The sequence below is a fragment of the Natrix helvetica genome (genome assembly GCF_964273705.1).
Source record: "Natrix helvetica genome assembly, chromosome: 7".
NCBI lineage: Eukaryota > Metazoa > Chordata > Lepidosauria > Squamata > Natricidae > Natrix > Natrix helvetica.
In genome coordinates, this window is record NC_138558.1 from 3105964 (window position 1) to 3127615 (window position 21652).

Here is a 21652-nt window from a genome sequence, read left to right on the forward strand (position 1 = left end):
TGATTTTTTTTTTTCCATATTCTGCCTGCCTTCCCTTGGATCAAAGGCTTTGTTGAACGAATTGATCACCGGTGCCTTAAATGGGTGGTTTTGTGTGTTGAAAGTAGCTTTTTGTTATTTATATATGTGTGTATTTCAGGTACTTTGCGTCACTGAAGATTGGAAGATTACTCTGGATTTTTTAATGTCTCCATGGTGGGGGAAAAAATTAAAATATCTGACAATATCCCTTCTTCCTGATAACTTCCATTGAGCGTTTTTGTCAGCTGTCAGTTCACAGTTGGCTGGACTTCAACTCCCAGAATTCCAAGCAACAATGGGCCAAGGCCTCTTTTTCCACCAGGGCAACATTAAGATGGGTGGACTCCCAACTCCCAGAATTCCCCAGCCAGCCTCGCCCAAGGCCTCTTTTTCCAGCAGGCCAGGGTGATAGTAAGATGGGTGGACTCCAACTCCCAGAATTCCAAGCAGCCTGGGCCAAGGCCTCTTTCCTCAGCCTTAGAAACTTTAAGATGGGTGGACTTCAGCTCCCAGGATTCCAAGCAACATGGCCCAAGGCCTCTTTCCTCAGAATCTTGATGGGTGGACTCCAACTCCCAGAATTCCAAGCAGCCTGGGCCAAGGCCTCTTTCCTCAACCTTAGCAACTTTAAGATGGGTGGACTTCAGCTCCCAGAATTCCCCAGCCAGCCTCGCCCAAGGCCTCTTTTTCCAGCAGGCCAGGGTGATAGTAAGATGGGTGGACTCCAACTCCCAGAATTCCAAGCAGCCTGGGCCAAGGCCGGCTGTGGAATTCTGGGAGTTGAAGTTCACCCATCTTAAAAGTTGCTAAGGTTGAGAAACGCTGCCTTAATAAGAGATCCGGAGCTGGCTAGGCTAGAGTAGGCCGTTGTGAGACACACAGACTTTGAGACCAACACCCTACACACCCACACAACCCTGTTTTCCTTCCTTTGTCGCTCTGCCCCTCCCTCCCTCCCTCCCTTCCTTGCCATCTCTGCTCTTTCTCGCTGTCTGGTTGCAATTCTGCCAGCCAGCTGCTCTTTTGAGTCAGAGGGTGTTTCCCCCCCAGAACCCTGAACAACGGCCAAGCACAGCTGTGTTGCTTTGCACACACACACACACACACACACACACACACACACACACACCCTGTGTTGCCGAAAAAGCTCTCCAACGGGACAGAATCCCAAATTAGCCAGGACTCTGTCGGGTCAGCAAAACCTGAGAAGGTTTGGCCTCTTGGGGTGTGGATTTGAACCAGGAAAGTTGCTTCTGGGTCAGTCTGGGTGGTCCTCGACTTACGACCACCATTGAGCCCCAAATTCCGATTGATAAGTGAAACAATCATCCAGGTCATGGTTCCTGAAGAGCTAAAGAAGCTTTTTGGATGAGAAGGTGAATTTTCTTCCCATAGTACGATCTTTCCCGCCACCGTTGGTGAGTCCCTGCAGTGGTGAAGTTAATAACGCGGTTGTTAAGCGAATCGGGCTCCCCCCCCCCCCCGTCAGACTTTGACTTTGCCCGTCAGAAGGTCACAAAAGGGGATGGCCTGACCCTGGGGACATTGCGGCGGTCGTAAATGTGAACCAGTTCCCGAGCGTCTGAATTTTGAGCTCGGAAATGCTGCGGTGGTCGTAAGTGTGAATAACGGCCATCAGTCGCTTTTTTCAATGCCGTGGTCATTTTGAACAGTCACTAAATCAACGGCTGCAGTTCATTTAGTGACTGAAGTTACAATGGCACTGAAAAGTGACGTTTTCCACACATCCCCATGTTCACACGATCAAAATCTGGATGACTGGCAACTGGCATGTACTTGTGACTGTTGCCGTGTCATGTGATTTCTCCTTTTGTGACCTCTTGACAGGAAAAGTGAATGGGAAGGCCAGATTCACTTAACAACCGTTTTGCTGTATCAATCAGAATAGAGCTGGAAGGGACCTTGGAGGTCTTCTAGTCTGCTCAGGCAGGAAACCCTACACCATTCCAGACAGTCTCTTCTTGAAAAGAAAGGGAAGAGGATATTAGTTTTAATATAAACTATTAATATAATTAATGTAATAGTTCATATTAAAGGTCGTAAAACGGATCAAACCTCACCTAACAACTTCTTGGCGTAGCTACGGAAATGTTGGCCTCCATTGCAGTCCATGCTACGAGGACTTCGGGGAAGAAGCAAAATGATTTCTGAAAATAAAATAAAAGTGTGAAATACTTCCTTATTTCAGTGGGTTTTTGGGCAGAGTTTGGGTGGAGGTTTGTTTCGTGGAATAAGGGAACTGCGGTTTGGAACAAAATGATGACTCTGGGCTTTATAGAAGACCAAAAATGGCTTGATTGTTATGACTATGTGATTCAGGTCTCCAAAAAGGAGCCTGTCCGTCAAAAACGCCAAACAATTGACACTTGGGGCTTCTTTGTATATCAATTTAAAATGCTGAACTGGCATTTTTTCAAACTTCTTGCTCAACAATGCAGCGTCTAACGAGCCTTGTTTGCGCTGAAAAGCTAAACAGAGTTTTTTCAAATATTGGAAGGCTGCTCTCCTGTCTCCCCTGCTCTTTCTCTTCCCTAGATCAGCCATGCCCAGTTCCTGCAACCGTTCATCGTATGTTTTAGCCTCCCCTCCCCTCATCATCCTGGTTGCTCTTCTCTGCACTCTTTCTGGAGTCTTCAGGTGGCAAGCTGTTCCAATGGTTAATTATCCTCACTGTCAGGAAATTCCTCCTTATTTCCAGGTTGAATCACTCCTGATCAGTTTCCATCCATTGCTCCTTGTCTGGCCTTCAAATGTGCCTTGGAAAATAGCGTGACCCCCTCCTCTCTGGGGCAGCCCCTCAACTATTGGAAGATGCTATCCCATCTCCCCTGGTCCTTCTGTTCACTAGACTAGCCAGGCCCAGTTCCTGCAACCATTCATCGTATGTTTTAGCCTCCAGTCCCCTCATCATCCTGGTTGCTCTTCTCTGCACTCTTTCTAGAGTCTCAGCATCCTTTACAGATTAACATAGTTGGAAGGGACCTTGGAGGTCATCTATTCCAACCCCTGCCCAAGCAGGAGTCCCTACACCGTTTCTGAGAGATGGCAGTCCAGTCTCTTCTTGAAAGCCTCCAGGGATGAAGCTCCCACAACTTCCGAAGGCAACTTCTGTTCCATTGGTGGATTGCTCTCACTGTCAGGAAATTCCTCTTTCTTTCCAGGTTGAATCGGTTTCCATTCCATTATTCCTTGCTTGGCCTTCAGGTGCTTTGGAAAATAGCTTGACCCCCTCCTCTCTGTGGCAGCCCCTCAAATATTGGAAGGCTGCTATCCTGTCTCCCCTGGTCCTTCTCTTCCCTAGACTAGCAGCCTGGCAAGCTGCCTGCTGCTTCTTTGATGGGGCGAGCTGAGTGGCTCTCATCTTTGGCACTTTAGCAGAGGGGGACTTCATCTCCCAGAATTCCCTAGCTTTCCCTACGAAGATCTCTTGCAAAGTTGATTAAAGATCATTCTCCTCCTCTTCCTCCTTCATGCAACCTAGAACTAAACAGAAATGTCCTGACGGTGAAAACAAGGAATCAGTGGAACGGCTTGCGACCAGAGGTTGCGGGTACTCCATCCCTTGGAGGCTTTTAAGAAGAGATGGGACAGCCACCTGCCTGAAATGGTAGAGGGTCTCCTGCCTGAGCAAGGGAGGGGGTTGGACTAGAAGACCTCCACAGTCCCTTCCAACTCTGCTCTTCTTAGACGGCCCGGCATCCCACGGCAGAGGACACAATGTTTTGCAAGGTGGCTCAATTCCTTGAAGTTCCGGATCTACTTGTGGCCCCCACTGATGTCTCCCATGGGTCAATGTCTCTGGAGGTCAAAAGCCCCCCCCCCACTTCCCCAATCATGCCAGGACCTCTGCTTTGCATGCGTTGGCTGCCCAGAAGTTGGAGGCAGAGGAAGGGAAAGCGGTGCTTTCCACATGACCGCAGGCTCCCTGGGGCCCTCGGCCACATCCTGAACCGTACCAGTCATTCCCCACAGGCACAGGTGGCAGGGGTGGGGGAAGGGAGCCCTGCCCCCATGATTGATGGCTCAATGTCTCCCCCCAGTGTTGGGTTTTCCACGGGGAGCCTTGTTGGGCACCTCTGCAAAGACGGTTCATTCCTAATATGTGTTTGTGGGGGCTCCCCGAGCTTGCAGACCTTTCATGACCCAACTAGGGAACATCATCAGTGTTGGAAGGGAGTGAGGGTTGCAGAAAGGAAGTGGAGGAGGAGGAGGACTTAGAGGTCCTGGTTGCTCTCTGGGTTTGCTTGTTTTCTTGCAAACATGACTCAACTATGTAGCACCATTAGTTCTAGAAGGGAGGGGGGTTTGCAGAGAGGAGGAGGAGGAGGAGGAGATCTGTGGAGGAAGACTAGGAGGACCGTAGGGTCCTTGGTGCTCCCTGAGATCAGTTGTTTCCTTGCAGACGTTTCATGACCCAACTACGTAACATTATCAAGTGCTAGAAGGGAGGGTTTTTTTATTCTCTTGGTAGCTCCTTCATTTTTTGGCAAAACGTCCCATGGGGAAGTGGGGTATCTGTCTGATCCCCCGGTGGTCTGAATCAGCCGCAGAAAGGCAGACAAACAGGTTTTATGGATGAAATGGACTTGTGAGGAGGGGGGTTTGCAAGAATTTGGCCAAACAGGAAGCCGGGGATACAGAGGCTGACCCCCCACCCCATCCTCTTACGCCCACACCAGCGGGGTTGACTCATGGATCAGTTATGCTGGTGCAGGATGCCACCCTTGGCCCAGCACATGGAGGAAGGGACATCTGGAGGAAGGGGACCTAAACCAGGAGAAGAACGATGGGATCCGTAGCTCTCCCATTCAATGCTATTAGATAGGGTGGGGGGGCAGAGAATTTAGCGGCATTTGGGGGGGTCCAATTTCCATGGAAAACCTTACCTGGGGACCAGGTGTTGGGGGAGTCCTAGACCTATGACTTAGCCCTCAATGGAGTTCTAGTCCTGCCTTGGGCACGAAAGCAAATTGGGTGACTTTGGGCCTATCACCAGGAGACGGTGAGTTCTAGTCCTGCCTGAAGCACGAACGCCCGGTGGGTGACTTTGGGCCATTCCCTCTCTCTCTTAACCCAAACCACCTCACAGGGTTGTCGTCCTGTGGCATAAATAGGAGTAGGAAGATTGCACTGTATAGATTCACCGTCTTGAATTATTTCTTAAAAACATATGGACAAATGCATCACATTTTGAGCTTTTCCTTTGAGATTTAAAGGAGACCCATCAAAATTGTATTTATTCCTCCAACTGTATCCTGCCTGCGGTGTGGTCCCAGCCATCTCTAGAGCAAAGCCGCTAAAAACTCACAGCTTCCTCTCAGAGGCGGGTGTAGCTACACTGGGGCGGAGGTGTTATTAGCCTCTTTGCAGCAATGGAAAGATTTTTGCACATGGAAAGATGTTTCGGTGTTTTGGGGAGCAGGGGACTCCAACCATGGCAACTTTAAGACTTGGGGACTTCGACTCCCAGAATTCTCCAGCCAGCAAAGCTTAAAGTTGCCAAGCAAAGTCAGCTGGGGAATTCTGGGACTTGAAGTCCACAAGTCTTAAAAGTTGCCAAGCAAAGACGGCTGGGGAATTCTGGGACTTGGAAGTCCACAAGTCTTAAAAGTTGCCAAGGAAAGACGGCTGGGGAATTCTGGGACTTGAAGTCCACAAGTCTTAAAAGTTGCCAAGCAAAGACGGCTGGGGAATTCTGGGACTTGAAGTCCAAAAGTCTTAACATGGCCAAGGTTTGAGACCCCTGTTGTGGAGGACCATTAAGCCTGCCGCCACCCCACCCCACCTTCCCAAAAAAGGGGGAGGAGAAACCTTGGGCCTTCAAATGTCTTCTCCTTGGAAGCTTCTAGAACCTAGATGGATTAACGGGGCCGTTGCTGGAAGCGGAGAAGAGGAGGAGAAAGACGAGAAGCAGAAGCTGGCTGTGGATTTTGTGTGTGTGTGTATTTTGGCAGCCGAGGGGAGAGAAACTCACGGAGGCTTTGAATTCTCCACCCTGAGCAGGAAGAGAGTGGGGGAGACGGGAGGCCGAGAAGGGCTTAGAGCCGCTTCCCGGCCTGGTCTCACCCCACCCCACCCTACTCAAAATGCTTCTGGCAAGGGAGGACACAGTGTGGCCCCCGTATGCTCTAGGTGGGGAGAATAACAGAGTTGGAAGGGACCGTGGAGGTCTTCTAGCCCAACCCCCTGCTCAAGCAGGTGTAGGAAGTTCAAACCCGCCCCTCTCCTAGAAAAAAAAATGAAATATCCTGGGAAATGTTGAAAAGGCAGAATATTATATTTCCCTGAATCAGAAAATGGAGAAACATGTTTTTAGGCAGGAAGCAGACTCACTCTTCATAGCTACCCCCACCTTTCTCAATGGGCCATTAAAAGGCCTGAACCAGTCTATTCTACATAACAAAGATCTTCTCCCCTTCAGCTCCAGGGCGATGCGAACATTCGCTCCCAATCGTTTGTGTTTCCTGATAACAACACACCGTCAAGCTTGGGGTTTTCATTCCCCCCAAACCTGCAAAAATCAAACCCCAAGCACATATAGATTCTAAAGCCAGAAATATTTCTGTTAGGTATATTACCACAAAACTATGACAAATGGGGTTGTATATTTAATATTCCATGGGAATTGCAAAAGATTGGGAAAATGAGGATAGAAAACATAATTTTAAAAAATATTAGATTGCGCAGAAATGGATAGGTAAGATAAAGGATAAAGAAGATGCAGAATATTTTTTTAACCGATAGTTAGATCCTAAAGGTAGAAATTAGAAGTTGGAAGAATACCAGGCTATATAAGTAAATATTGTTACTATGACTGATGTTACGTATAAGTCAATTGACCCAGACAAATACACTGTTTATTCAGCAGTCATTTATGTCAAAGAAAAATGTACAAATGAGATTTATATAGATATTAAAAAAAATCAAACCCCAAGCATTTTTTCACATTTATTCATAAATTCATAAAACAAGCAGAGAGGCCATTGACTCACCCACTAAGAATTCTGACCGTGCTTACTCAGAGTTTACTTCTATTCGTTTCTCTTCTTAGACGCCTCAATCAAATCTACGTTGGGGCAAAACAAGGATCCCACCATTCAGACCTACAATAGAGATGGTCCTCGACTTACGACCGTTCGTTTGGTGACCGTCCCGAGTTTGAACGTCCCCGAAAAAAGTGAACTTTGGACCGTTTTTTTCACACTTACGACTGTTGCAGCCTCCCCGCGGTTGCGTGATGGCGACTGCCAACCATTCATTTAGTGACTGTTCGACAGTTACGACAGCCCTGAAATAACTGACTTATGACCATTGTTCACTTTTATGACCGTGGTGGCGACAGCCTCCCCATAGTCCAGGGGTGTCCAAACTTGGCAACTTTAAGACTTGTGGACTTCAACTCCCAGAATTCCCCAGCCAGCTCTGCTTGAAGTCCACAAGTCTTAAAGTTGCCAAGTTTGGACACCCCTGCCATAGTCACATGATCAAAATGCAGCCAACGACTGTGGCAAAAAGGTCGTAAAATGGTATGTGACACTTAATAACCGCTTCACTTACCCCATACCCATCCATCCATCCATCTCTATGTTTATCCTATCATCACTCTCTCTCCCTCCCTCCCTTTACCCACCCCACCCTCCCTTCCTCCCCACCCAACTCTTCCATGCCTATCTGTATCATTTAACCTTTCTCTCTACTATTTCTCTCCCTCTCTTGTATCCATCCATCACTCTATCTCTATTTAACTTTCTATCTATACCCCTCTCTCCCCCTCCCTCCCATCCATCCATTGCTCTATCTCTATCTCTTTCTATCTATACCCTCCCTCTCTCTATCCCATCCATCCATCCCTCTATTTAACTATCTATCCCTCTCTATCCCTCCCATCCATCCCTGTATTATTTAACTTTCTATCTATACCTCTCTCTCTATCCCATCCATCCATCCATCCCTCTATCTCTATTTTAACTTTCTATCTATACCTCTCTCTCTCTATCCCATCCATCCATCCATCCCTCTATCACTATTTAACTTTCTATCTATACCTCTCTCTCTCTATCCCATCCATCCATCCATCCCTCTATCACTATTTAACTTTCTATCTATACCTCTATCTCTCTATCCCATCCATGCATCCCTCTATCACTATTTAACTTTCTATTTATACCTCTCTCTATCCCATCCATCCATCCATCCCTCTATCACTATTTAACTTTCTATCTATACCTCTCTCTCTCTATCCCATCCATCCATCCATCCCTCTATCACTATTTAACTTTCTATTTATACCTCTCTCTCTCTATCCCATCCATCCATCCATCCATCCATCACTCTATCACTATTTAACTTTCTATCTATACCTCTCTATCCCTCCCATCCATCCCTGTATCTCTATTTAACTTTCTATCTATACCCCTCTCCCTCTCTCCCATCCATCCATCCATCCATCACTCTATCTCTACTTAACTTTCTATTTATACCTCTCTCTCCCCCTCCCTCCCATCCATCCATTGCTCTATCTCTATCCCTCTATCTCTATTTAACTTTCTATCTATACCCCTCTCTCTCTATCCCATCCGTCCATCCATCCATTCTTCTATCTCTGTTTAACTTTCTATCTATACCCCCCCCCCTCTCCCTCTCATCCACTCCCTATTCTCCCTCTATTTCTCGCCTTAGAGACTCTCTCCCTCCGGGGGCTTCGGCGTCCGAGCGCTCCGGCCGGGGGAGCGGCGGCTGCTCCCCTTCTGCTCCAGCGGGGTGGGTGGGGGGGGCGTGGGCGTGGGGGCGTGGCTGGGACCCTCCAGGGGGCGTGGCATGGGCGTGGCCGGGGGCTGCCCTGCCATGTGGTTCTGGTTACGGCCGGGCAGCGGCGAGAAGGGCGGGCCGGGGCGGGCGGAGGAGCTCCGCGGCATGGCTGGCCGGCCGCTCCGGGATCTGCCCGCCGGACGCCGCCCGCTGCTGGCCGGGCAGGCGCTGCTGCTACTGGCGGGGCTTCTGGCGGGGCTGGGACCGCTTCGCTCCGAGGCTGCAGGTCAGCGGGGGCTTCCCCGGGGGAGGGGGAGGGAGGGGTGGTCCGGCCGGGGAGTGGGACCCAGGAAGCCCCTTTTCCTCAGCCCCAAAGCCCATCAGGCACAGCCGGGGGTGGGTGGCTCTCCTAGCTTTGCCCTTTTGGGATCGACGCCCCCCATCCCAAAAAAGAGCTGAAGTCGCCTTGACTCTCAGCGACTCCAAGCAGCCCTGGGGGGGGGGGGGTCTGGTCGTTTTGGGGAGGGGTCCCTCCGAGCCCTGCTGGGGAGACGAACAAGGCGCCTGGGTGGGAGCCAAGACCCTTTTCCAACAACAGCCCCCTCCCCTCCCCAAAAAAGCCCAGAAGGAACCTTCCAAACTCGAGAAGAAACTTTGAAGAACTTCTGTAGAACCTGGGAGGGGAGGGGGGGACTTCTCCTTCCTCTTCCCCGGTATTTTACGACCTCTCCCTCCCGAGTGTAAAATTTGGGGGTCCCGTCCCGGACTGTCACCCCTGAGACCCCCGGGCCAAATCCGGCCTCCGGAGGTCTTGCTTGCCCTCAACGCCCCTCCGTCCAAACACGGTGGAATGTCACGAATTAAGAAAGTGAGTCTTGAAGCCCCTTCAAGAGGAGGGGGCTTATCCAGGCGGTTTTTTTGGGGGGGGGGGACAAGGGCTATCCCAGCGGCCTTCCTCTCCCCCCAATGCTGCGTTTCCTCCGTGGGAATTTTGAGGGGGGGGGGTTCGCATGGGTGGGGGAGCAAATCTTCTCCTAAAATCTTGGGCCCTGTAGACTTTTTTCCTCCGGTGGGCTTTTTCCCATGCGAAGCCCCCCAACTGTGGGAAGGAAGGAATTGGCTGGGATTGGATCCCGAGCATTGGAACGTTTCTTTCGCTGCTGCTGTTCTTTTTCTCTGGGAGGCATTCCTTCCCTCCTTCCTTTCCTCTCTTCCTTCCCGTGTGCTTCCTTCCTCTATCTCCTTCCTTCCTTCTCTTTCTCTCTGTCTCCTTCCCTCCTTCCCTCCCTCCCTGTCTCCTCCCTTCCTCTGTTTCCTTCCTTCTCTCCCTCCCTGTCTCCTTCCTTCTTTCCTTTCTTCCTTTCCTCTCTTCCTCCCCGTGTGCTTCCTTCCTCTATCTCCTTCCACTTTCTCTCTGTCTCCTTCCTTCGTTCCCTCCCTCCCTCCCTCTCTCCTTCCTTCCTTCCTTCCTTCCTTCCTTCCTTCCTTCCTTCCTTCCTTCCTTCCTTCCTTCCTTCTTTCCGTCTCTTGTGGCTTCTGGCCCCGCTCCATCATGCCTCTATATGGTCGATTTGGGTTGCAAAGGGTGGGTCAATCCAGCGTTTCCCTGACCCGTCAGGCAGGCCAAGCGCCATTCGCTCCCGGCTCCCTCCGCAAAGCCAACTGGCCGGGAAAGAAACGTTTGTTCCTCACGCCCAGCCCTCCCTCCAATCAGGCCTCTCCCAGCTGCTGCAGATGTTTTAGCACCGTCCCGTCTTCTGACGGTTTCTGTTCCCGAGACAAACAGAGAAAACTCACGGCAGAAAAAGATGCAGCTTTCTTTCTTTCTTTCTTTCTTTCTTTCTTTCTTTCTTTCTTTCTTTCTTTCTTTCCTTCCTTCCTTCCTTCCTTCCTTCCTTCCTTCCTTCCCTCCCTTTCTCTTGCTCTCGCTCTTTCTCTCTCTACTTATAATCATTTCTCTCTCCCTCCCTCCTTTCTCTCTCTCTCTCTATCATCCATTTCTCTATATATATATCTTATCTACCCACCTACCTACCTATCATCTATCTACTGTCTGTCTGTCTGACTGTCTATCTGTCTATCTATCTATATCTAATGTATACATGCATACATATATATCATCTATCTATCATCTATCTATATCTGCCTCTATCGGTCTGTGTGTGTCTGTCTATCTACCTATCTACCTCTTTATGTCAATTATTATCTATATTTATCTAATCTATATATACATACATATCTATCATCCATCTATCATCTCTCTCTCTTTTTCTCTCTGTGTGTATCTCTATTTCTCTCTCTCTCTATCCCTCTCTCTACTTATAATCCATTTTTCCCTCTCTCCCACCCTCCTTCTCTCTTTCTCTCTCCCTCTCCCTCTCTCTCTCTCATCAGGGACCACTAAATTCATAATTTTAAATCCCGCGGACCAGTAATATGATCTGCCTAATGACCGGCTGGGTGGGCGTGGCTAGGTGGTCATGTGATTGGTTGGGCATGGCCAACTCGATGTCACTCATGTCAAGGGGTGCTTTGACGGCCTCTACTCGCCCCTCCCCTGCCAGCCCCTCCTCGCCTGTCCGCCCAGGCTCCTTAGGGCCCCAACAGGAAGCAGTTGCTGGAGCTAAGCAGCCCCCAGGAGAAAGAGTTGGCAAAAGAGCTCAGTTCAAATTGGATCTGACCGAGGAGGAGGCTCAGCAGAAGCACCTCACTGAGGACTAGGAGCATAGGCTTTCCAAGCAGAGGGACCTGCGGGAGTGCAAGGCCAGGTACCGGCGCCTGGAGGCTCAGTGGGCTGAGATGGTCAGCCAGTTCCAGGCCAGGATGCAGTCCCACTGGAACGAGGCCCTCCGGCTCTTTGCCACCAGCGGCTCTTCCCTCCAGCCTTCGCCCAAAGCCCCCCACCAGGAGGCTGAAGCAGACCCCAAGTTGGAATTTCTGCCCCCCTCCAACCCCCACAAAAAGACCCCGAAGGGGGAGACTCTCTGCAGCAACACAAGTGTTCATTGCACGTATCCCTCCCAGGGGCCGTAGTTTGAGGGCCCCTGATTTAGTGCAATGTAAAAAAATGCAAATAATTTTTCTGCAGACCACCAACATATTCTCACGGGCCACCCGTTGGTGACCGCTGTGTTAGAGGGTGGTTTACACCCTCCCACAACCCCCTTCCCGAATGAAAATATAGCATAGAGGTGAAGGATTTGAGCAAGTCAGCAAAAATCCCCTTCTGGGTTCGGTACAACTTGTGCCCTGGGCCGTCGGTTGGGGAGAAAGGATGGTGAGGACGAAGAGCCAAAGAGTAGAGTGGCCTTTTCCAGGAAAGCTTCACACTTTTGAACGGTTGGGAAATCCAGCGGTTATTTATAAAGATGACACCATCTCCAAGAAGTTATCTCTGGCCTCCAAGGAGCTGGGGGAATAAAATGCGCAATGAAAACAAACGGAAGGCGGAAGGGAGGAGGGGAGGAAGAAGGAGGAAGGGAGGCAGGACGACAAAGAAAAGAGAGCACGGGAGGAAGGAAGGAAGGAAGGAAGGAAGGAGAAAGATGGAGGGAAGGAGGGAGAGAATAAGAAGAGAGAGAAGGAGAAAGGAGGAAAGAAGGGAGAGAGGGAGGGAGAAGAAAGAAGGAGGAAGAAGGAGAGTAAGAAGGAGAAAGAAAGAAGGAAGGAAGGGTAGAAGGAAGAAGAATTGCACTAGAACTCACCGTCTCCTGGTGATTGGCCCAAAGTCACCCAATTGGCTTTCATGCCTGAGATGGGACTAGAACTCACCATCTCTGTTTTTTGTGCCTAAGACAGGGCTAGAACTCACCATCTCCTGGTGATTGGCCCAAAGTCACCCAGTTGGCTTTCATGCATAAGGCGGGACTAGAACTCACTGTCTCCTGGTCATTGCCTCAAAGCCGCCCAATTGGCTTTCATGCCTGAGGTTGCACTAGAATTCACCGTCTCCTGGTGATGATCCAAAGTCACCCAGTTGGCTTTCATGCCTCAGGCAGAACTAGAACTCACTGTCTCCTGGTTCCAAGCCTGGCGCCTTTACCATTAGACAAAAGGGCATAGCTTGTGTTGCAAACTTTGTGCTAAATCCCCCTTGGCTGATTTGTGGGCGGTTTAGCAAGTGGCATCATCTCTTAAATCAGAGGTCCCCAATCTTGGCCACTTGAAGACTTGTGTCTTCAAGTGGCCACGTTTGGGGACCCTTGTCCTAAACCATTGAGAAATATTTGCTGCTGGATCTGGCCCACACTTCTCCAGAAAGAAGAAAGTCCAAGAAGAAATGCTTCCCAAGACTCTTCCTGAAATTGGGAAGAGGGGAGAAACCAGTGAGACCTCAAAGATAGAAAGATGTCCAAGGAGAACTCCCCCCACCCCAACTCACTCTCTTCACAATAACATGAGCCCAGAAGGACCAACGCTCAAGAAGCGGAGAAGATGTTCTTCAGAAGATGGAAGTGGTTTTCCTCCACCAAAGTGGTGATTGCCATCACTTCCACTTCCTGCCGGCTTCTTCCGTACGCTGAACTCCACCCATCCTGATTTGATCTTCTGAGATCAGAGATTGCCACCTGTTGCCACCACCCCAAGTGTTGTGCACAACAGCAGGAAGTTGTGGTGAGCTTCTGGTGCCCCAACCCAACCCAACAGGAAGATGGAAAAGAACGTTCTCCTCTTCTGCTCCTCGCTCTGCAACCTCTGTGGATCGGCTGAAGCTCTCAAGGCCGTCCAGATCGTTCCTGAAACCCACGCCCAAGTTGGGTTCCCACTACTTGTTGACACAGGTGTCATCCCACGAACACACCCCCTGTGGTCTATAGCTGAACTTCGGCAATCAAGACTCCCCAGGATATCCCCAAAAGTCACTCCAAGTTAGAGCTGGGTTCACAAAACATGGTGACCCAAGTTTCACATCCCAACAAACACAATCCGTCGGGAGCTGAGTTTAACCTATCAAATTCACCCAGAGCTTCCCTGGAACCTACTGCCAATCAGAGTTGGGGTCACACAACATGATGACCCAGGTTGAGATACCACAACTCAATCAATGTGGTCTTTATGATTTGATTGCTTATTAGTAACCTATGACTAAGTGTTGTACCTTATGATTCTTGATGAATGTATCTTGTCTTTTTATGTACACTGAGAGCATAGGCACAAATTCTCTTGTGTGTCCAATCACTCTTGGCCAATAAAGAATTCTACTCTACTCTATTCTATATTTCTATTCTATTCTACTCTATTCTGTTCTATTATATTATATTCTATGCTATTATTCTACTCTACTCTACTCTACCCTACCCTATGTTACCCTACCCTACGCTACCCTACCCTACTCTATTCTACTATTCTATTCTACTCTACTCTCTACTGTTCTCTACTCTAACTCTCTATTCTATTATTCTACTATATTCTGCTGTATGCTACTCTATTCTATTGTATTGTAGTCTATATTTCTATTCTATTGTAGTCTATATTTCTATTCTATTCTATTCTATTCTATTCTATTCTATTCTATTCTACTCTATTCTACTCTATCCTGTTCTATTCTATTCTATTCTATTCTATGCTATTATTCTACTCCATTCTACTCTACTCTACCCTATCCTATTCTACTATTCTCTACCCTATTCTACTATTCTCTACTCTACTCTACTCTACTCTTCTACTCTATTCTACTGTATTCTACTGTGGTCTGATCTGGTCTGGTCTAATCTAGCCTTTAGCTGAGCTTTACCTGACAGGACCACGCAGGACACCCCGAAACCTCACTCCATGTTAGAGCTTGGTTCCCACAACATGCTGATCCAGGTTTCATCTCTCCACACCATCCGTCTGTGGCTGAGTTTGGCCTATCCAGTCCGCCCACAATTTCCCCCATACCTGCTGCCAATCAGAGCAGGGTTTTACACAACATGGTGACCCAGGTTAGATCCCATAACCGCATTCTACCGGCTCTGTAGCTGAGCGTGCTGTGGGAACGCAGCCACGACGTGGTCATCCCGTCTCCCGCCCGTTTGAATTCCCTGCAGGTTCTACCCTTCATCTGGATGGAACCAAAGAAAATGAGTCCCCAAGGAGGGTCTCTACCGGGTCTGTGCCCACCGACTTTGCCATCTCTGGGAAAATGCTCGTCTTTAATTGGGTTGGGCTAGGGGACCTCCAAGATCCCTTCCAGCTCTATTCTGATGGACGTTCTTTTTTTAAAAAAATAAAGTTTTATTTTAGGGGTCTTCCCTCTCTCTCTTTTTTTGGGGTGGTGGTGGTTTGCAGGCTGGTTTATAATTATTATTATTATTATTATGGTTAATTTTTAGAATGGCCACCCCAAGGAGAATCTGTCACTCCCCGCTGGATTTCCAGAGCTGGCCGGAGCCGCCGATCGGTTGAAGGGGCAGAAAAGGTAAAGATTGGCTTGGATAATTCGTGCTTGTCCGGTTTCGCTTTAATTTGGCACATCTGTAGACATTCTCCAAGGGATGCACGGTGGCTCAGTGGCCAAGACGCTGAGTTTGTCGATCAGAGAGGTCGGCAGTTCGGCGGTTCAAATCCCTAGCGCTGCGTAACGGAGTGAGCTCCCGTCACTTGTCCCAGCTTCTGCCAACCTAGCAGTTCGAAAGCACATAAAAAATGCAAATAGCAAAATAGGAACCACCTTTGGTGGGAAGGGAACAGCGTTCTGTGCGCCTTTGGCGTTGAGTCATGCCGGCCACATGACCACGGAGACGTCTTTGGACAGGGCTGGCTCTTCGGCTTTGAAACAGAGATGAGCACCGCCCCCTAGAGTCGTGAACGACTGGCACATATGTGCAAGGGGAAATTTACCTTTACTTTTACTTTTTAGAAGCTTCTTCAGCTCTGAGTGGATGGTGAAGGATGGAAGGATTTATGCTCCTTGCAGACAGAACTGGTCCTTGGCATCCTTTCTAGAGGGTCGTTGAGGCCACTTGGAGATTTATCTGTGTCCTGAGATGTCCCAAAGGTGCTTTTTTCAGGAGGCAACTGGACTTTCCAGTTTTTCTTTGAAGACATTTCCCTTCTCCTTCAAGGAGCTTCTCCAGCTCTGACTGGATGGTGGGAAACAGAAGGATTTATGCTCCTTGCAGACAAAGCTGGTCATTTGCATCCTTTCTAGAGGGTCGTTGAGGCCACTTGGAAATGAGTTAAAATGGGACAAAACTCATTGTTTCACTTAGCAACATAAATTTTGGGCTGAATTATGGCTATAAATCGAGGACTACCTATAGGTCCAACCCAGACAAAGTTGACTAGAGTTGGTGACCAACTAGAGGCTACTAAGATCCGCTTAAGACAGAGGTTCTTGGTAAGAAAACACCAAGAAGTTTAGATGTTTCCATTGAACAATGACGATTCAAATTCTCCCCCCAAAAAAGGAAAAGAAAAGAAATACAGAGAGTCCTCGACTTACAACGGTTCATTGACTGACCGACCAGACAACAGTACTGAAAAAAGAGACTTTTCACCATTTCCTCATACTTATAACCATTTTTTCACACTTACGACCATTTTTTCACACACGACCATTTTTTTCACACTTACGACCACTGCAAATTTGGAGAACTGGCAACAGGTTTAGCGATCATTGAAAATCACTGGAAAAAAGTGACTTACGACCGCTTTTCACACTTACGACCATTGCAGCATCCCCAAGGTCACGTGGTCAAAATTCAGGTGCTTGGCACCTGACTCATATGTATGACGGTTGCAATGTCCCAAGGTCACGTGACCCCCTTTTGCAACCATCAACGTAAAGGGGAACATCAGATTCACTTAACGACCGCATTACCAGTGCGCCAACCTCAGGAATTCCCTTAACGGTGACACGGAATTCACTGAATTGGTGCTTCACATAACAACAGACGGGCTCCATTGTGGTTGTAAGTTGAGGACTACCTGCATAGACATAGGAAATGCTCAGTTTTCGGAGCGCTTTTGACCCAAGCAGAGAAGGGATGGGGGTTGGGTTGGGGGCTGTGATTTCAGCTGTTCGCCCCGGGGGAGGGGTCTTCTCTTGATAGAGACCCCTTTGTTCGCTCAGGCGCTGGCTTAAGTTACCCGAGCCCCCTCTGGGAAGCAGCTGTTTCCCAGCTGCAGGGGGCTTAAAGCATGTGTGAGGTTCAAAGCCCATCATCCCCAGGCACTTGGATTAAAAAATTATATTTTGGGGGGGAAAGTTGCTACCATATTCCTCCTGCTAATATCATGGGGATCCCCGGGGTCCTCTTCCTGTGCAGGTGGTCCTTGATGTATGACAGTTGTAGCCCAACATTTCTATTGCTAAGCAAGACAGCCGTTAAGTGAGTCTGTGGCCTGGGAACTGACGGCTGTGGCGTTGGGGAATGTGTTATAATTGGGCAGGATGGGGGTGAAGAGGAGGAGGATCTGGAGGACTTATTGGAAGCCTCTGAAAGGGGGGAGGGGAGATCTATTGTGGGGGGGTGAAGTTGTCGAAAGCCCTTTTTGGGGGATCTTCCTGGTTGTTGGACACAAAGTTCTCTTTCTAAGTCCTTGGACCAATTTTAATCTCTGGAAGGAAATGCTCTCTCTTCCTCTTCCTTCCTTCCTTCTTCCCTCCCTCCCTCTCTGTATTCTCCCTGCTTTCCTTCCTCCCTGCCTCCTTCCCTCTTCCTTTCTCACTCACTCGCTCACTCACTCTTTCCTTCCTCCCCCTCCACTTCCCTCCCTCTCCTTTTCCTTTCTTCCTCCCTCCCTCTCCTTCCTTCCTTCTTTCCTTCCTCTATTCTTCCTGCTTTCCTCCCTCCCTCTTCCTTTCTCATTCCTTCCTTCCTTCCCTCCTTTCTTCTTTCTTCTTCCTCCCTCCTTTCTTCCCTCTGTCCCTCTCATTCCTTCCTTCATCACTCTCCTCCCTCCCTTCTCCATTTCCCTTCCTTCCTTCTTGTCTTCCTGCCTGCCTTTTTTCTCTTTCTTTCTTTCTTTCTTTCTTTCTTTCTTTCTTTCTTTCCTTCCTTCTTTCTCTCTCTCTCTCTCTCTCTTTTCTCTCTGTTTTTTCTCTCTTTCCCTTTCTGTCTTTCCCTCTCTCTCCATTTTTCTCTTTCCCTTCCCCAACTCTCTCCCTCTCTTTCCCTCTTGCTTTTTCTCCCTTTCTTTCCCCCCTCTTTCTCTCTTCTCTCTCTCTCTCTTAGTTTCTCTTTCCCTCTCTTTTCTCTCTTTCCCTTTTTCTCTTTCACACTCTTTCTTTCCCCACTCCCTTTCTGTCATGCACCCAGAAGAGCCGCAAAGTTGTTTCTCTCCTGCCAGTTGTGTGTATTGCTCTGAATTCCACTCACAGCCCAGAGACGCAGCCCAGGTTCCTCTGGCTGGCTGCTGGTTGCTTCGGCGTCTATATTTAGGGTGCCGGGACTGGGTGGCAGGGAACGTGGGTTTATTTTGTGCTTGGCACGTCCACCCCATGCTGGGCATTCCTCCTTCGGGCTGAGGCTTGGCCTGCCTTGCACCACGCTTGACCTCTTCTGTGGCTGCAAACAGGGGGGGAGGGCTTGGCGGGGAGGGGGCTGGAGCTGGTCTCTGGGCGAGGAAGGCGAAGAGGGCGGTCAGCAATCCAGAGCCTTTCCTGCAGGAAGGGGGTACCAGCATGGATGCCCCAAAGCCCAGGGGCATTACCTGGCCGTGAGCAGAGGTGGGTTCCTACCAGTTTGGACCAGTTTGGCTGAACCAGTAGTAACTTGGCAGCTTGGCTTGCTGGAACGCCTCCAAACTGGTTCTCTTGGTGGTGCCATCTTGTTTTTGGCTGCGAATAAGCATTTTTTTAGTCTTGGGCATGCATGCAGGGCGCATCTCTCAGCGAACCAGCAGTAGCAGCATCTGGGACCCACTCCTGACTGTGAGTCACGAGGACGAATCGTGGTGTCCAGCTGCTATTCGCCTGCAGCTCAGCATCTCCCTGTTTAATATTAGTTTGTCTGGCGGTTCCTTGATTGGGGTATCGTTTACTTCTTGTCCGCCTGGTGTTAATCTTGGAGTGAATCTACACTCATCTGGGTGCTGATTGCTGGCGTGGAGGTGCCTTGTGGTCTTTGTAGTTCCCCTTTGGGCTCCTGGATTGTCTCTTTTGCACAGTCTATGGATATAGTATATTAGAACAAGCCGCTAGGATATGCATTGAGAGCAAAACCCCACTAGCACTGACGGTGTTCCCTAGCTGGGTCATGAAATGTCTGGAAGAAAACCACCGAGCTCAGAGAGCACCAAGGGCCCGATAGGGAAAGGGGAGTGTCTCAATTCATGTGCCACAGCATTGCACATGGCTCAACAGTGTTTGCAAAGGGAGTTGCGATGCAGCTGCTGCTTCTGATCTTGGAGCCATGGCCATCTATAGTATAGTTGCTTTCAATTTGGCAACTTAAAGATGTGTGGAGTTAAAGTTCACATTTAAGATATGTGAATTCTCACAACTCCATACCCAACGTATCTGGACATGAGCTTGTAGAATTCCCCAGCCCGTATGTGAGGACTTCAACTCCCAGAATTCCCCAGCCGGTATGTGAGGACTTCAACTCCCAGAATTCCCCAGCCGGTATGTGAGGACTTCAACTTTTTAACTTTCTTTTTAACCTCCTCCATATTTACCTATCTACCTATTTAACAATTTTAATTGTTCAGTTATTTAATTATATTATGATGTATTTCTTGTATGGACTGTACACCGCCCCGAGTCCCTTTTGGGAGAGGGGGCGGTCTAGAAGCGCAGTAAAATAATAAATAAATAATAATAATAACTCCCTGAATTCCCCAGTCAGTATGTGAGGACTTCAACTCCCAGAATTTCCCAGCCAGTAGGCGAGGACTTCAATTCCCAGAATTCCCCAGTCGATATGTGAGAACTTCAACTCTCAGAATTCCCCAGTCAGTTTGTGAAGACATCAACTCCCAGAATTCCCCAGCCAGTAGGCGAGGACTTCAATTCCCAGAATTCCCCAGTCGATATGTGAGAACTTCAACTCCCAGAATTCCCCAGCCAATGTGTGTGGATTCCAATTCTTTATGCTCGCTGGGGAATTCTGGGAATTGAAGTCCACCCCTCTTACATTTGCCAAGTTTAAAAAACCCCGACCCCTAGGGTGGGCCATGGAGGTCAGGCGGGTGGGTGGGGAGGGGGCAAATGATTTGCAGACGTGTCTCCTCTAAAGACCCCCAGCTGGTAGAAGCCAAGGATTCCGGGGTCGAGAGAAAATGACCCTCTTCTCCTTTTAAGGCAGGAGGGGAAGAGGGGGCCCTGGGGGGCTCTGCCCCATGCCTGCCTTCCTTCTTGCCGGGCCCGGAGTCGTTTCTTGGAATCCGGCAAGGGCTTCAAATCTCACAGCAGCCAGGAGGAAGTCAGCAGTAACCCAAGAAAGACAAAATCAAAGCGAAAACAAACAACTGGGCTAAAGTGGTGTGGGTGCTAGTTTGCAGCTGCAGTTTGACATCTGCCCCCCTCTCCTCCTCCTCCTCCTCCTCCTCCTCAAACTTTATTTAAATTACACTAATTTTTTTTATTTGCATGTGATTATTTTCAAATCTTGGACATCTACTGCAGGCAGTCAAAATTTTGCTGTCGGAGTTTAGTTTAGTTTAGTTTATTATTTTATTTTATTTTATTTTATTTATTTTTTATTATTATTTGTAATACAATAGCAGAGTTGGAAGGGACCTTGAAGGTCTTCTAGTCCAGCCCCTGCCTAGGCAGGAAATCCTATACCGTTTCAGACAAATGGCTATCCAACATCTTCTTAAAAACTTCCAGTGTTGGGGCATTCACAACTTCTGGAGGCAACTTCTGTTCCTATTTTATTTTTTATTTTTATTATTTCACTTCATTTTATTAATTTATTTTCATTATTATTTTATTTTATTCTAGTTTAGTTTTACTTGATTATTAATGTTTATTCTCCGATGTATTTATTTCATTGTCCTTTTATTTTTATATTTTATTTCCACTTGCGTTTTGCTGCCTTTATTTTCGTTTCATGTGTTATTTCTTTACTGACGTTTTGTACTTCGTTTTATTTTACACCCCATTTTTTCCCCCCCTCTTTGTTCAGTTGACACCTCGGGAAGATGTTCCAAAAGCAGCGCCTGGGAAAGCAGAGAGAAGGGGCCGGCCCCAAATTCCGCCCCCCCGCCCCCCACTCGTCACATCATACATGGCGTTGCTGTGCATTTCCCCGGAATGTTTGTCCTCTTTATTGTCGGGCACAAAGTTCTCTGCGTTGTTGCCTCGTCCTGGGGAAAATTGGGAAAAATTTCTTCGGGAAACCGAGGGAACACGAAAAGCCACGTTGCTATAACAGCTGGGTTTTGCGCGACCTTTGAGGGTGGGTGTGGGGCTTGGGCAGCTTCACAAGACACACGGACCCTGCATTTGTCTCCGTCGCTGGTTTAAGGCGCGTCACGAACCCAGAGTTGAAATTTAGCCAGGGTTTGTGGGTGGAATTGCGGTGGAACGAATCTCGTGACACGCGATGTGACATTGTTGTGCCGATGAGGGAATTGGGGAAGGCAGGCCACACCTGCACCTGTGGGATGCAGAGGGGAGCTGGGGATGAGCGTCTTGAGAGTCTCTTAGACCAATCTGTGCTGTAAACACGGCTCCTTTTTGTGGGGGTCTTTGGTGCTCTCTGAGCTTGGTGGTTTTCTTGCAGATGTTTCATGACCCAACTAGGGAACATCATCAAGGCTAGAAGGGAGAGAGGTTTGCAGAGAGAAGGAGGAGGACGAAGGAGAGAGGAGGAGGAGGAGAATTGTGGGGTCCTTGGTGGTCTCTGAGCTTGGTGGTTTTCTCGCAGGCGTTTCATGACCCAACTAGGTAGCCTCATCAGTGTTAGAAGGGAGTGGTGTAGAAAGA

At 48.7% G+C, this 21652-nt stretch overlaps 1 protein-coding gene across 1 annotated transcript in view; it reads left to right on the top strand.

The window, feature by feature from the left end:
* Nucleotides 1-4757: 4757 nt before the first annotated feature.
* ADAM33 (ADAM metallopeptidase domain 33) overlaps nucleotides 4758-21652 on the top strand; it is a gene marked incomplete at its 5' end in the record, with an annotated part of 65329 nt that continues 48434 nt past the window's right edge. The window contains 3 exons of the mRNA XM_081959979.1: nucleotides 4758-4837; nucleotides 8722-9076; nucleotides 15105-15190. Coding sequence (XP_081816105.1) covers nucleotides 4758-4837; nucleotides 8722-9076; nucleotides 15105-15190 — 521 coding nt within the window. The remainder of the gene's footprint in view (nucleotides 4838-8721; nucleotides 9077-15104; nucleotides 15191-21652) is intronic.